Source organism: Leptonychotes weddellii, chromosome 11 (assembly GCF_054177405.1).
Source record: "Leptonychotes weddellii isolate Sample4059 chromosome 11, ASM5417740v2, whole genome shotgun sequence".
Classification (NCBI taxonomy): Eukaryota; Metazoa; Chordata; class Mammalia; order Carnivora; family Phocidae; genus Leptonychotes; species Leptonychotes weddellii.
The window spans coordinates 80,001,372-80,015,235 of NC_138379.1; the positions used below are offsets into that span (position 1 = coordinate 80,001,372).

General features: G+C 51.5%; 1 protein-coding gene and 1 long non-coding RNA gene across 6 annotated transcripts in view; one reads left to right on the top strand and one right to left on the bottom strand.

The window, feature by feature from the left end:
- LOC145716300 (uncharacterized) overlaps positions 1-13,864 on the top strand; it is a 283,741-nt gene that overhangs the window by 61,527 nt on the left and 208,350 nt on the right. The gene's annotated exons all lie outside the window — the stretch shown is intronic.
- GRIK4 (glutamate ionotropic receptor kainate type subunit 4) overlaps positions 1-13,864 on the bottom strand; it is a 411,473-nt gene that overhangs the window by 20,945 nt on the left and 376,664 nt on the right. For 3 of the 5 annotated variants that reach the window (XM_081799270.1, XM_081799269.1, XM_081799268.1), the window contains 4 exons: positions 9,350-9,459; positions 5,761-5,934; positions 1,830-1,995; positions 710-935 (listed from right to left, as the gene is read on the bottom strand). In XM_081799270.1, the coding sequence (XP_081655396.1) occupies positions 710-935; positions 1,830-1,995; positions 5,761-5,934; positions 9,350-9,459 (676 nt within the window). Of the gene's footprint in view, positions 1-709; positions 936-1,829; positions 1,996-5,760; positions 5,935-6,574; positions 8,450-9,349; positions 9,460-13,864 lie in introns of those variants that run through there. The other 2 variants (XR_014138890.1, XR_014138891.1) reach the window with 2 other exon arrangements.

Sequence of the window (13,864 nt, forward strand, 5' to 3'; positions counted from 1 at the left end):
GCCAATCCAAAAAGCAGTTCAATATGCTTCCCTTCACCTTCCTTTTGGGGAAGGCCCAAAGTGTGAATATCCTTTAGAAAGCACAGCTGGGAGACCTTTCTGGAAGCCAAACATCCTTACCATGCTATAACAGCCAGGAAGGTACACAGCCAGGTGAATACTGAGTTCTACTCCTTCTTCTCAATGACCTACGCTGATTTGGAGTAGATGGGTCCGTGAGACCCACAAATGATCTGAAAACCACTTTATCTCATCATGTCAGTCTCCTTTTGTAATAAGCCTTTCACCAGGGACACTAATAGCAAAATTAGTTAAGTTTGACCATCTCTTCCGTCTCCTTCCCACTGCTAGTAGAGAGGTCCATCAACAGAGAAAGGGCCAAAGGGCAGGAAGCAGAAGAGGGGAGAACAAAAGCCCTGAAGAATCCACCAAGGGCATCAAGATGCCCTTGAGTAATTAATCAGTTAATAACTAATCAAGTCACCCTTCCATAATTAAAGATTGAGAATGGGATCGCTGATCAGTAGAAGTATGTGGATTTGCTTGTTTTTTGGTTTTTGTTTTTTAACCTGGAGAATGCCCACCTAAAAGTCACTGTTAACTGGTTCTAGAACAGGGTTGTCGAATTCAGTGCTGCATTCAGTGGTCCTAGCTACTCTGACCCTGCCTGGATGGTGCTACCCAAAGGGGCTGTCCCTCTCCTGCATACCGACTGGCATGCCAATCCCATAGCCCTTGGTGTCCAGCAGGCCCCCAATCTGAGTGAGGTTGCAGTTTCGCTGCCGGTAGTACTCATTCATGGTGGATTCCAGAAGGAAGGCGTAGTTGGAATTCAACACCCTGGCGATTCCCTCCTCGGTGCTCTTCACAAACACACTAGGCTGCTTAGAATACATGTAATTCCACATGCGTTGGTAGGTCTGATAGCGGGAATTCTGGGAAAAGAACGCAAGGAAGCAGGGTTAGAACAAGAGAAGGGAAATGTTGGCATTAAAAGGGAGGGAATCAAAGTGGACCTGAAAATCCTGGCCCTTTTGTTACTCAATCCCCTCATTATTTTCAATATAGCCTTTTCCCTTCCGTCTCTCAATGGCCACTGTATCATGGCAGGAGGAGGGGGCTGTGCCTTTGATATCTTTCACAGAAAGGCAAGGAAAGAACAGGGCCCTAAGGCACTGTAAACTCTGCCTAGTGGTTTGATAATCGGTTTTGCCCCATCTACCCTAGAGAAGTCTTCCACTGCCAACCTCCGGCTTCTGACAGAATGAAGAATGGAAATTCTGGTTGTGTCCTTCGCTGTCCTTTAGGTTGGAGGCAGCGAACTCCAAGGGGGTTCTAAGAGACACCATCTGAAGGAGGAGCGCCAGCTGTTTTCTGTGGACCCTAAACCAACTTATCAATCCCAGATCCAGCCCTGGCCTCTATTTTTACAAACAGTAAGAAGACTGAGAGCATTCGGCCGGCGGGGGGCGGGGGGGGGGGGTGCTGCGGGGAGAGGGGAGGTGTGTGTGTCTATCCACACCTGTGGTTCTGCATGATGCTTTCAGTGGTTGTGGTGCCAACAGGCACTGAGGCTTGTATGGAAAACAGAAAACTGAAGGCCTTGGACTTGTTTCATGTGAAAATGGACATCTTGGGTAGTAGGTTGGTTAGATACCTATTAACAACTACTTTGTAGAGCAGGGGATAAATGAGCCCCAAGTGAACCTCCAAGCTAGATGTTCAAAAGAGATAATGGGATGAAGATTGATGTTTTTATCTTTAGAGGACAAACATCTCAACTTTATTCTGCCCAATTCCCCATGTTGGTGAGCAGCCCAATGGTTTACTTGGAAGAAGGTCATGCTGGAGCCTCCGTGAATTGTGCCATACTCAATGGCGGTCTGGTCAGCCAGGTCATCCACTGACTCAATGGGCACATCCATGCGCTGCACAGTCAAGAAGGCTGCCAGGTTGGCCGTGTAGGATGAGATGATGATCAGCGTGAATGCCCACCTATGTAGGAAAAGACCAGGAAATCATCATTGCCCCGGTACCCCCAGGAGTTTTAGCCCCTATCCCCAGTCCTGCAGCGACACAGGAGAGACCAGGTATTCCTCTTAGGAAGGAGCTCCCAGCTCCATGGGGGAAGAGAGAGGAGGCAGGGCATATGATGTCAACAGAAATAAACAGAGTGTGTGAGGCTTGCTTGAAAGAAGACCATTAATTTTTTTTCTCATTTCTTAAAAGAGGTGATTATTGGGTTGCTATTCAAAAGAGGTATGTCCATGCACATGAGGCCATCTCGGAGACCATGAGGAATGAGCTAGTGAATGAGTTAAGGGTGACAGCTCTGAGGGCTCTGTTTAGAGCTGGGGCTGGGTGGCTGCCCCTGTCTTCTCATGATGCTGCCAACCATCAGGTGTGCATCGTCATGTGCTGAGCACCTGCCATGAACCACACACACCATCTCACGTACTCCCTACAACTAAGGGAGGTAAAATTCTTATCCCAATTTTGCTGACGAGGAAACGGAGGCTCAGAGAAGCAAAGGAACTTGCCAAGTAACACACAGATAAATTCATATTTTAAATCCAGTTTTACCAACAAGAAACTCTTTAAGATTAACTGGTGACAAGCACCTTTGAACTGCTGAGAAGTTGGAATTAGAAACTGCTCTTGTGGGCACCTGGGTGGCTCAGTCTGTTAAGCATCTGCCTTCGGCTCAGGTCATGATCTCAGGGTCCTGGGATCCAGTTCTGCACTGGGCTCCCTGCTCAGTGGGGAGCCTGCTTCTCCCTCTGCCCCTCCCCCCTGCTCATGCGTGCATTCTCTCTCTCTCTCTCTCTCCCTCAAATAAATAAATAAAATCTAAAAAAAGCAAAAAAAAAAAAAAGAAACTACTCTTGCAATGGGCAAGCTATTTCAAAGTAGGAGAGTATTTTATTGGGTAGTGCGAACTCATTTAAAATGAGAATAATTTTGCAACTCAGGCAGTATCCATGCTTCAAGCCATTACAACTAGTTTGTTCACTTAAGTAGGTTAAATAATCCTTCCACCATCTGGTCAGCAGTGTGGATCTGTATCCCAGTCCATTTGTTCATAGGGGTTCAAAGACATATCCAAGCATAATTGAGGTTGGATAATCACAAATTCTGAATCAGTGGTGTCTGAATTAATGAGGCATTCCTCATTATGAAGACATTGTCAACTAAAGCATAGCGTTTGCCACAAGATTCAGAGGCCGGCAGCTTCCAGGGGATTTTTCAGAGCAGGAAGTCCCATTGTCTCCTTTACCACTGTGTCCAAGGACTCCCGTGGGCTGCCTCCCAGGTGGGAAGTGACAGGGCCATCTACCAACTCAATGGGTACCTCCATAGGCCAGACCACCAGGGAGGTGACCTGGTTTTACTTCTGGCCTTGTCGCACTCCACCTGTGAGACCTTGGGGGAAAAGCCACATACCTCCTCCGAGCTCGTCTGCTCGGGGATCATAATGTCTGCTCTGCCTGTCTTCAGAGAATTGTGAGATCAAATGAGATAGTATGTCACTGGTGACTAATACTCTGTAAAGGACCAGATGAATGTGAGATATAGAGAAATGGAGAGATAGACCCTCCCACTGAATATGGGATGAAAAGCATCTGGCCACCTTCCCTATTTGGGACCTGTAAGTGCCAGGTGTCCTTCCGTCCTTAAGACCTGCTTTCCCTGCTCCTGCTTCAGCTCATACACTCTGCTGGAAGTTCTTTCTCGTGACCATCAAGTAGGGGCCAGGGAGGCAAGGTGAGCCATCTCCACGCTGAGGCCAGGATTCTAAAGCGGCTTAGCTACCCTGGCTAGTGCCGTGGGTTCACGAGCCCTGGGTGTGGAGGCCCGGCCTCTGTCCCACCCTGGGTGGCCGTGTGGTGCTTTCTACCACTGGTCACAAAGGAACGGCTCAGAGAGCCAAGTAGCTCAGGGCAAGCCTACCGTCTCTGCTGAGAAAGTGAATCACACCCTCTTTCCCGAGGGGTCAGTGGAGCCCTGCTCCAGTCTGAAAGGCTGCCATTCATGTTGGCAACATGGCATTTTCCGTCATTTGCTCTGGGAGAGGAATCTAAGGCAGGCCGCCATGGCCCTCTCTTCGGATCTCCCACTCCTTCAGGGAGCTGACCAAACGGAGGCTTTGATTTGATCATGGAGAACTCCGAGAGGCAGAGGGGCTCCCTAACAACTCAAGGGCCCCCCTCCCACACACATAAGGGAGCCCCCCCAGGACAGCTATTTAAAGTACTGCTGAGCCAGTGGGCCAAGGCGGAGCAGCCTGCGGGACAGGTGGCCCTCCCTGGCTCTCAGGCAGACATTCCTGTGGAGGAGGGAATTCCTGGGGGTTGGGGAGCTGACAGGTGGATGAAACAGACAATGGGGCCCTCCATGCAATGCATAGAAACACCACCCTCTGGAAGGAAAATCCCCAGGTAGAAAGAGATCAGAGTCTGTGGCCGACTTCTGCTCATCTGTATGGCTTCTGTCCAGATCTCCAGGATTTTGAGGGAACTCTGTGATTTTCCCTGCCAAGACCGTCCCTTTTTTTGAGGAACATTAAAACCCAGTCCTTCCCATTGATCTACGTGGTGATTTCTGGGCACTATCTGGTAATGGGTGAGCACCTCGCCCAGAAGTCTTCAATCCTACTGTATTTATCATTTATCAGAGAAAACAAAAACCCCAGCTGGGTAGGGGGTCACTGTCCCAGCTGCGTTTTTACCTTCCCATCAGTCCCAGTCCAGTGTCCCTCTGGTAACTGTCCAGACACTGGTGCCCAAGGTGGAAACACCACTTCTCCTTTCTCCTTTGGCTTACACAGGCTGAGAAGAGGGGAGAGAACCAAGGCTGTAAGTCCTAAAGGCTGGGACAGCCAAACCCACAGCGGGTTTTTAAGCGAGGCTGGGGAGCTGGGATTCTGCAAGCTTCGCCTCTGTCTGCTATATCCATATACAACACGTGTATGTGTGTGTGGGTTTCATTTCTCCCCATAATGGTCTAACGGCAATGATGAGTCCACATATTTATGTAGCACTTTCGAGTTTTCAGATTGCTTTCCCACACATCGAATCGTTCAACCGTATTCTTTTTGCCCTGGGTGAGCCAAGAGGAGAAGGGAGCTGCAGCCGGAGGCTGGCTGACTGCCCATGTGGACGGCTCCGGAGCTCCTGTCCAACTCTGAGCCACAAGAGTCTGCCTTTGCCCACACCTGCTGAGCTGGACAGGTTCAGCAAGGCCCCAGAGCCAGGCCCAGAGGGACAGAGTTCAAGAAAGCTGGCAGAGGGGACCAGATGTGACTGCAGCTGGGTTTCCATTCTTCCAGCAGACACTTCCTGCGGAACACTCCGATTTGCATAAATCTGCATAGGCCTTGACAGACCCAGCCGCTCAACCTCAGGTCATTTTCAGGTCAGGAAGTTATAATGGCTTCGTTGTGTGCCTGCAAGGCTGTTTTCTGCATCCCCTTCCTGCCCTGGCTCCCTCCCCTCTGTCTCCAGACCTCCGAGGCAGAGGGAAAGGGGAAGAGGAAAAGATGGTACAAAGTGTGCCCAAGCCAGGGCTCCCAAGACAGTGCTCCCAAGCCTTGTGGAGCTGGCGGAATGCAGCCCAGTTCCCTGCTAGTCCGTTTTGGAAGGGAGACTTCTCTGTGAGCTTCCTGCCTACCCACAGCTAGAGCAGGGCTTACCTGAGGACCCCCTTGGGGTCCCTCCCCACCCGCACTGGGCCTGGCCCCTCCTCTGCCCCGGATCTTACCAGACGCCACTGACACAGCGGGTGGATAAGGCTCGGGGAGCGATGGTGGAGCCCTGCTGCATGAAGCCCCCAACGGGAAACCAGAGGCTGTTGCCGAGGGAGTACTGATTCACCAGGAGGTTGCACTGGCCCTGGGCACATGGGTGGGGGCTGTACCACTCGTACGGGGTCAACCTGTGGGAGAAAAGGAGCACAGACCAGTGCCAGGGAGGGTAGGTGTGACGGAACATGCTGGGGACAGTGGGAGGGGCTCTCCTTTCTGGCCTCACCTCTGTACTTCAGTCCCTGGCCTGTGGCTTTGGCTGGACCGGGATCTTCCCAACCAAAAACCGAGGGGCTTGGACTACGTTGGCTGTGTTTGTACTGCTTTTTTTTGATTAAAAAAACATTTTTATTTTTTTTAAATAAACCATGATGTGGAACTCCAAACACAAAACAGATAAAAGTGCAGGGCCCTGACTAGAAGAAGCTGGGTGTGGCAGGAGGGGATGGCTGGGAAGTGGCGTGTTCTGCCACCCCCAGCCCCCTAAACTGGTCACGGAGGAACCCGAGGGCCCCACAGAGCCAGTGTGAAAACCGTCAGCCTAGAACAGTGGTTCTCAGACGAGAGCCTACGTCAGAATCACCAAGAAGGTTTGTTAAAACATAGACTGTTGGGCTCAACGCCTGAAGATTCCGATTCAGGGATTCTGGGTGCCAACTAAGAATCTGTAGGCTCTTGGGTCACGTTGACGCCCCTGGTCCACACTGAGCAACCCTGACCTAGACAGTCCCTCGGGCTGTGGGTCTCAGCCCTGTTCTGTGTCAGACTCACCTGGGAGCTTTCACAGAAACACCGATGACGAGATGCCACTCCCAGAGGTTCTGATTTCATCTGTCCAGCTGGGGCCTGGGCAACCGTGCTTTCATAAGGCTCCGCGGGTGAGTGTGATGGGCACCCAGGATCGAGAAGGGCTGCTCTAAGCTCCCTGCCCCTCCCTCCCGCAGCCCTCTCCGATGTCCAGAAGGCCCTTTCTTCCTGCCCACCAGACACACGCCTTCCATCCTCGGATCCGTGGCCCCGGCCCGTCTCCCACGCAAAGCCTCCCGGCTCTGCCGAGACGGATGCATATGGGTGTGTGCCGAGCAGGGCAGGCGCTGTGCGCTCACGGGCTCCCCGGGTGCTGTTCTCATCACCGGCCTTCCCGTCCCTCCCCTCGGCCTAGCCTGCTTGTTGTTCTGCCATGCCTCACCCACATGGCCACCGCCCCTCTAGATCCTGAATAGGACGCCAGTGTGTCATCGTTGGCCCGTGTCCCGAGATGTGCTCCTTCTCCCCGTGGCCTACGGAGCTGGCTTGTCCTCAGTGGTTTCCATGCCCACAGGCTATTGGAAGTGGGCTTCAGAGATACACATTCCCTGTGCCTAGAGGTGCTGAGAGGATCGGACCTGGGAATTCACATTTTTAAAGACTCCCTGTGTGACTCTGACATCAGCCGGCTTGGGAATGGCTGTCTTAGATTAGTGGTTTCCAAATAGCTTTCCCCCTCCAAAATCTCACCCAGAAGTACAATACGTCAAGAGATAAAAGTGGAGCTGGTCTGCATGAAGAGGAGTTGAGGCCTCAGAGCCCAGCCTCTTCGCCAGCCCTCCAAAGTCTCTGGCACCTCCCAGGAGCCTTCATGCCCCATGGAACCCTGTTTGAAAACTAGTACCTACCTAAGGTAGGTAAATTAGCCTAGGTTCATGCATTATATATATATGAGACATAATATAGATATAGATATATATGGGGGTATTTTTTTTGATAATCCTTTTGTTAATGCTGGATCCTGGGGGCAGTTTGCGTGTGCGTGTGTGTGCATGTGTGTGTGCAGGGTAGGGAAGAGGGGCTGTTTAAGCCCCCGGGGCTGGTTGAAAAGCCTCAGGCTGTGGCAGGCCTGGTAAAGCAGGCTTGTGTGTCTGTGTATCTAGTAACGAAGCCCTCCGACCACTTCCAGGGCCCCCGAGGTCCCCTGAGAGCTGGGCTAGCTGCACACGGGGGCCCAGTCAAAGGGCGCCAGAGTGCATTCCAGAGCCCGGAGCCAGGGCTCAGCACACAGCTTCCCGAGTGCAGCCGCAGACAGCGTGGTGAAGTGGAGAGGGGACATGTCATCCAGCGCGCCAGCCTCCTGCCACGTCTCGCCCATTGTCACTGACAACAGATACTTGACCGTGGCAATACCTCCAGGCCCGAGGGGGGTAGGTGGCACCCGAGAGAAACACATAGCAGCCTTTTGAAGACCATCAGCTTGTAAACCAGGCCTTCTGCTGTTTGGCTGGATCTCATGGGCTCAGGCTGACTTTCCTGAACTTGGCTTTGATCTCTACTGGAAGAGGCATAGACCAGGTGAGACAATGCTCCCTGGGCAGGCTGGGAGCTGCCCTGGGGGTTGGGCACTCTGGGGTTCCCTGGGGTTCCGTGTTCTAACTCGAGGGAGCACATGTTCTCTTTGAACCGCTGAGCAGACATGCTCGGGGGGAAGACCTCGCCCCGCAGAGGTGGGACATACACTGGAATCATCTGGTCCTGCCACTGTGGCCCCGAGGCAAAGGAGACTACTACGAAGACAGCTGGAACAGTCTCCACTAGCATTCTTGAAGCTCATCCTGTGGTTCTCTGCTCCTGAGTAACAGCCCTTTCTGGTCCTCCGTTATGGTCAGCTGAGCACTGAGCAGAGAGCGGGGATTCCAAATGAGTGAGCCCTGAGCCACTGGGCTTGTTCTGCTTCTGGGTAGTAAGCTGGCTCTCCTGAAGCCCAGGCTGATCCAATGGCCCAGCCTCGGAGAGCAACAACCCTCTCTGTCCACATTCATGGGAGGCCTCAGCCATGGGACGCCCTCAGGTTCTTCTGTAGGCCCAGGGACAGTTTCTGTTTCCAGGGGAAGCGGAGGGCCTAATTGTCCCCAACCCCTGATCTGGACCAGTTGTCGCAACTCAACACTACTTGCAAATGCCTCTCTCCATCCCGCCCTCCTGTCGTATGCCATCCTCCACAGCTCTCATTCAACAAGGCAGCTGTATTTTCACTGGCAGATCTGGGCTGGGGAAGGGCCAGGCCCTCTTCAGAGGAAACCTTCTCCCTCGCCCATGCCCTGAGGCCTCCAGTCCCCCCACTCTGGTTCTTGTCATTCAGCACTCTGTGGCAGATCCTGGCAAGGTCTGATGCCAGGGCAGCCAAACGCATAGTGCTTAATCAGAGTAATCTTCCTGTCACCTTCCCCACCCCCCACCCCCCCGTCCTCTATCTCCCAAGGCCCCCACACAAACAGGGGGCCTAGAGCTGGGGGAATGGGAGGGGGGAGAGGCAAGAGTACAGAAGACAGTTTAGACAAGCTGGCTTGTCTGCACTCTGCAAGGTAAGGAAGGTGTGCATAGGTGGAGGGATGGGTAGTGCCAGGTGGACAGCAGGTCAGAGAGCAGATCAGGTCCCAAGTCCCTCTCCCACCCCTCCAGTGTGGCTCCAAGGTCTTCCGACCCCGCCCCTCCCACTCGCCACCCCTCCCATGCAGTTCTCAGAGGTGGACGCGAGGTGGCGGTGCGAGGACAGGCAAGGGGCAAGGAGCTTACCGAGCCACTAGGAAGAGGACGCAGCTGACGGCCAGATAGGCTAGAAGCATGAAGAGCCAGACTCCTGGAGAAAATGGGTCCAGGAAGGAGAAATAGCCAGGTTTGCGTCCCTGGAAATGAAGACAAAACCAGATTCACTGTACCTGGTCCGTCAGGATGGCCCCTGGGCAGGGTGGGGCAGGCCAGAGTAGGTGTGGGGGGTGCAGGTCTGGCCCCAGACGGCCCTGCCCTCCTGGGTTCTGGGTGACTGGTTTAAATGGCACTGGGGCCCAAGGTGTAGAGGGGCCGCTCCAACACCTAGCCAGCCCTGATCTCAGCAGACCAAACAAAGGGACAGCTGGGGCCACGTCACTTCCTAGGTTGACGGAGGCTTTGTGCTGGGCAAAGGGAACAGGTCTCAGCGTCCCTCATGTACTGCCCTGTGTCCCCCCCCCCCACCTCCCGGGGATGGCATGGTGGGCTCAGAGACACCTTAGAGCCCCTGGTGTCCGCAGCGCTGGAGTTCGACAGCACCCCTCTTTGACACTCCTGTCTTTCTCATGAGGATGCTAATGTAACAGGCACCTTGGTTTTTTGTTTGCAGGGTGATCTGACGCACAGTGAGATTTCTCACGTTAACCTCAAAACGGTGCCGTGAGGCAGGTTATTATTTTCATTTTACTAGTGAAGAAACCAAAAGTCCAGGGCAGTTGAGAGATGTGGGTCCAAGGTTGCATAGCTAGTAAGTGGGAGAGCTGGGACTCAAATGCACGTCTTCTGATACGAAGCTCAGGGCTCAGGTACCATCATGCTGTGGGGAGACATGGTCTGTCCCCAGCCCAGGGGTGTGCCTGGCCAGAGTCACGGGAGCCAAAGGATGGGGCCAGGAACAGAAACCGAGGCACCAAGCCCCCAGACGTTTTCTGGAGGAAAGTGAAACGGAATGAGCAGGATGGAGTTCATTGATCCCCTCTGTCTGTCGCTGTGTGGTCTTGAGCAAGTGCACGCCCTTCTTTGGCCTTGGTTGGAGCCCCTTTAGATCAAAGGGACCACACCGCTGTCTTACCACAGACAGCTCTCATACCACCTGCCTGTTTACCCTGCCGTGTTCGCCCATTCTATATTCGTTACTATCATGGATTGAGAGATTTAATATAAAAATCCAGATTTCTGGCTTCTTTCACAAAACGGGGTGGTCTGGAAACTCTGGGCCTAAATCGCCAATGGCCTGGAGCTCAGTGGTGGTCGCCCCCTCTACATGCAGCCTGCTCTCTCCAACTCCTCCTTCCCTCTGTCCTTCCATACCCCACAGCTTCTCGGGGCAAATGGACATGGGTTCTAGTGCCCTGTCGCTCATGACTATTTCACTCCATGTCTCCTAATTGAGAGATACCCAGGGGGGAAAAGAAAAATCTTTCATTGTTGCTTTCTGAATCTGAAACCCCATTAGATGCTCAATGTCAGAAATCTATACCTGATTATATCACAACGAGTGAACTGAGGAAAATGACAGCACTATTTAAAGCTGCCGTATTTGGTTATGGGTGATAAGGAATGATGCACAGTCGTGGGAAAAATTCCTGGAGACTCGAGTTAGAAAACAGAGAGCATCACACAAACAAGATCAAGACATAAACATAGCTCCGCTGGAAACATATCAGTCATGTTGGCAAGAGAACATCTGATTCTACTTGTGATTGACTGACGCCAACCAAAAGAGCAAGGAGTGGGCAGTTATTTGAGAGTTGGGTCTGGGCTTATACTGCCTTGGTTTGGGCTGAGCCCAGGCTGTTTATACAATGGCAAAGAGAAGTATGTTATTTGCAGGCCCCGAACTCCTCCTATTTTTTTCTATGCGGATGCTTTGGTTGCTTCTTTCCCCCAAAGACATCTGAGTTACTGGTGCTTGGGGGCAAATCAGGTGTGATATGCCACAGTCATTTCCTCCAAATAACAGATTCTCCTTAACCCAGAGGATATATGATGGCAATACTTCCAAAGAACTCAAAACGTTTCACTATGTTCTCTTGATTTCAATACCCAGTTCTCTATATTGACAGATGGAAGAATGGAGACCCAGGGAGGTTAAGTGCCTTGCTCAAATCACTGGTGATTGCTTCAATTTCTCTGGTGTTCGTTCATCACGCTACACCACAGATATGAAGGACCCCTCCTTCATTCAAATGGCCGCTGTACCGCACCTTGCTCTCCTTTTTATCTTTGCAACTTGCTCCCGTAAACCTCCTAATTAATCTCATGCCTTCTCCCCAATGCCCCCAGAATCCCATCCTACCTTATCTCAACCCCTTAAAGTCCTCTTCAACATTATTTATTTATACCCATCATCATTTATTTTCACTCTGTTGTATTTATAGGCATTTGTATTGATTTATACATGTCCTGTGGGCTGCAAGTTGGGCCAGTTCCTTCTGGTGACTACAACCACTTTGAAGGTAGATAATTGGTTATATATAGTCTATGCCCCAAATGTCCAGGACAGGCCAAGCCCTGCAGATGGAGCTGAAAATTAGACAGCACCAAAATTTAACTAGTTCCTTGACTTTTTTTAAAGAAAGATTTATTTCTTTGAGAGAGAGAGAGCATGCAAGCGAATGGTGGGGAGGGGCAGAGGGAGAAAGAGAGAGAATCTCAAGTAGACTCTGCGCTGAGTGCGGAGCCCGATGCAGGGCTGGATCTCACCACCCTGAGATTATGACCGGAGCTAAAACCAAGAGATAGGCGTTTAACTGACTGAGTCACCCACGCGGCCATAGTTCCTTGACTTTTGTACTATGTTTCAGGCTGACCACGCCAGAGCCAGCATTCTCAATGCTGTCTGATGGTGGGAGAGACCCAAGGGGCTGGTCACCAACTGATCACCATCCCAGCGTGGGGAGACCCTTTGAATGTTAGCATAGAGCTGCAAAGTGGCACTAAATGCCCCTTGCATGTTGAAAATTCCACTTGTCCTTAAAGATAATCTGTTGACTCACAGATACTTTATTCTACGTGTACTGGAAGAAATGACATTATAGTGAGAATGCAGTTGCTTTCCCAGAGTCGGGAGCCAGATGTATAAAGACCCCAGAGCCAGGTAATGCAGGACAGGCAGTAAGTTAAAACACAGACTCTGGAGCTAGCCTGCCCAGGACTGAATCCTGGCTTTATCATTTACAACTGTATGACCCAGAACAAGTACGTAACTTCTCTGGGCCTCCATTTCCTCTTTTGTAACATGGGGGTAACAATAAAACCTACCTCAGGGGGGTGTTTTGAGAGCTGGATGAGTTAACACATAGTAATAGCCATGTGTGGTGGCTTCCCCTCTGTCTAATGGTAGCCATGAATGCGTGGGGAGGGAGGAGGGGAAATGTGACAAAGGACAGAACTTCCTTTTATATTGATTCTCCCTCAACGGACCAGAAATACCTTTTTCTGTCCTACAGTGACAGATGCGAACGATGCTTGGGGAGAGAATGCCATGTGGCCACAGTCACATTCCAAAACTCCTAGAGTTTCTATGGGTTATACTCCACGAGTCATGAGGGCTCCCCAGGGCTCTCCAGGGAAGCCATTAGGGCAATACCAGGTGCTATTCTGGAAGGATGGTTCTTAGAAGCCAATGATTCCAACCTCAGTTCCGCCTCAGCCTTCCCAACCAAGTCACAGATGGAGTGGGTCAGATGTGTGGCGGGTTCTCCCGTGTCCGCGGAAGGGCTGTGCATCCTGGTCCCCCTTTCCTTCGCGGTGACACCACACAAACTGGTGGTACCGACTCTCTTCCTTCCCTGCACCCCCTCCCCTCTCCCTCAGAGCCAAGGACAAAGGCTCCTCCTGTCCTCCAGGTGGTCTTTACAACTAAATGGCAACGTATTCAGAGGTCTCCTTCGATTCTCAGCAGCGGTCGACAATCAATAAAATACTCTTTAGGGCTGAAGAGATAAAAGGAGGCAGTGCCCGTGTCTCCTTCTGGAAGAGGCAGAAGAAGATTTCCTCCTATCCCGCCCCAGGAACCCACGGGTAGCTTTCCTCTGGGTGTCTGCAACAGACTGTCTTGATGATAGTTGGGTTTAGCATGCACTTCCCACCTCTGAAGCCAAGAGGGAAAAAGAAGCAAGCACTTAATTCCTCCTCACATAAAACACCCACATGAGTTTGTTGCCTATGTAACCCACACGCTAGCATATCTATTTTCACTCTGCTGGTTGGAAATCCAGTATGAGGAGATCTAAATTCTAATCCTGGCACTGACTTTGGCCTGCTGTGTGATTCCAGGGAGGCCACTCAACTTCTCTGGGTGCCATTGTCTTCTTCCAGAAAATGGGCCCCAGCCATCAACATGAAGGGGGAATGTGAGAATTACTACAGTAATGTTGAAAGAACACCTGGAGCTTCTTGAGATAGGAGCGTCCAATACATAGCCAATATTAAAATGATGATACACCCAGGGAACCATATTTCCATGTTATGGGCTATCATGTTACTTAGCCTTAAGGAATAGAACTCTGCATTTTCTGTTTCCTTATAGCAGAGTAT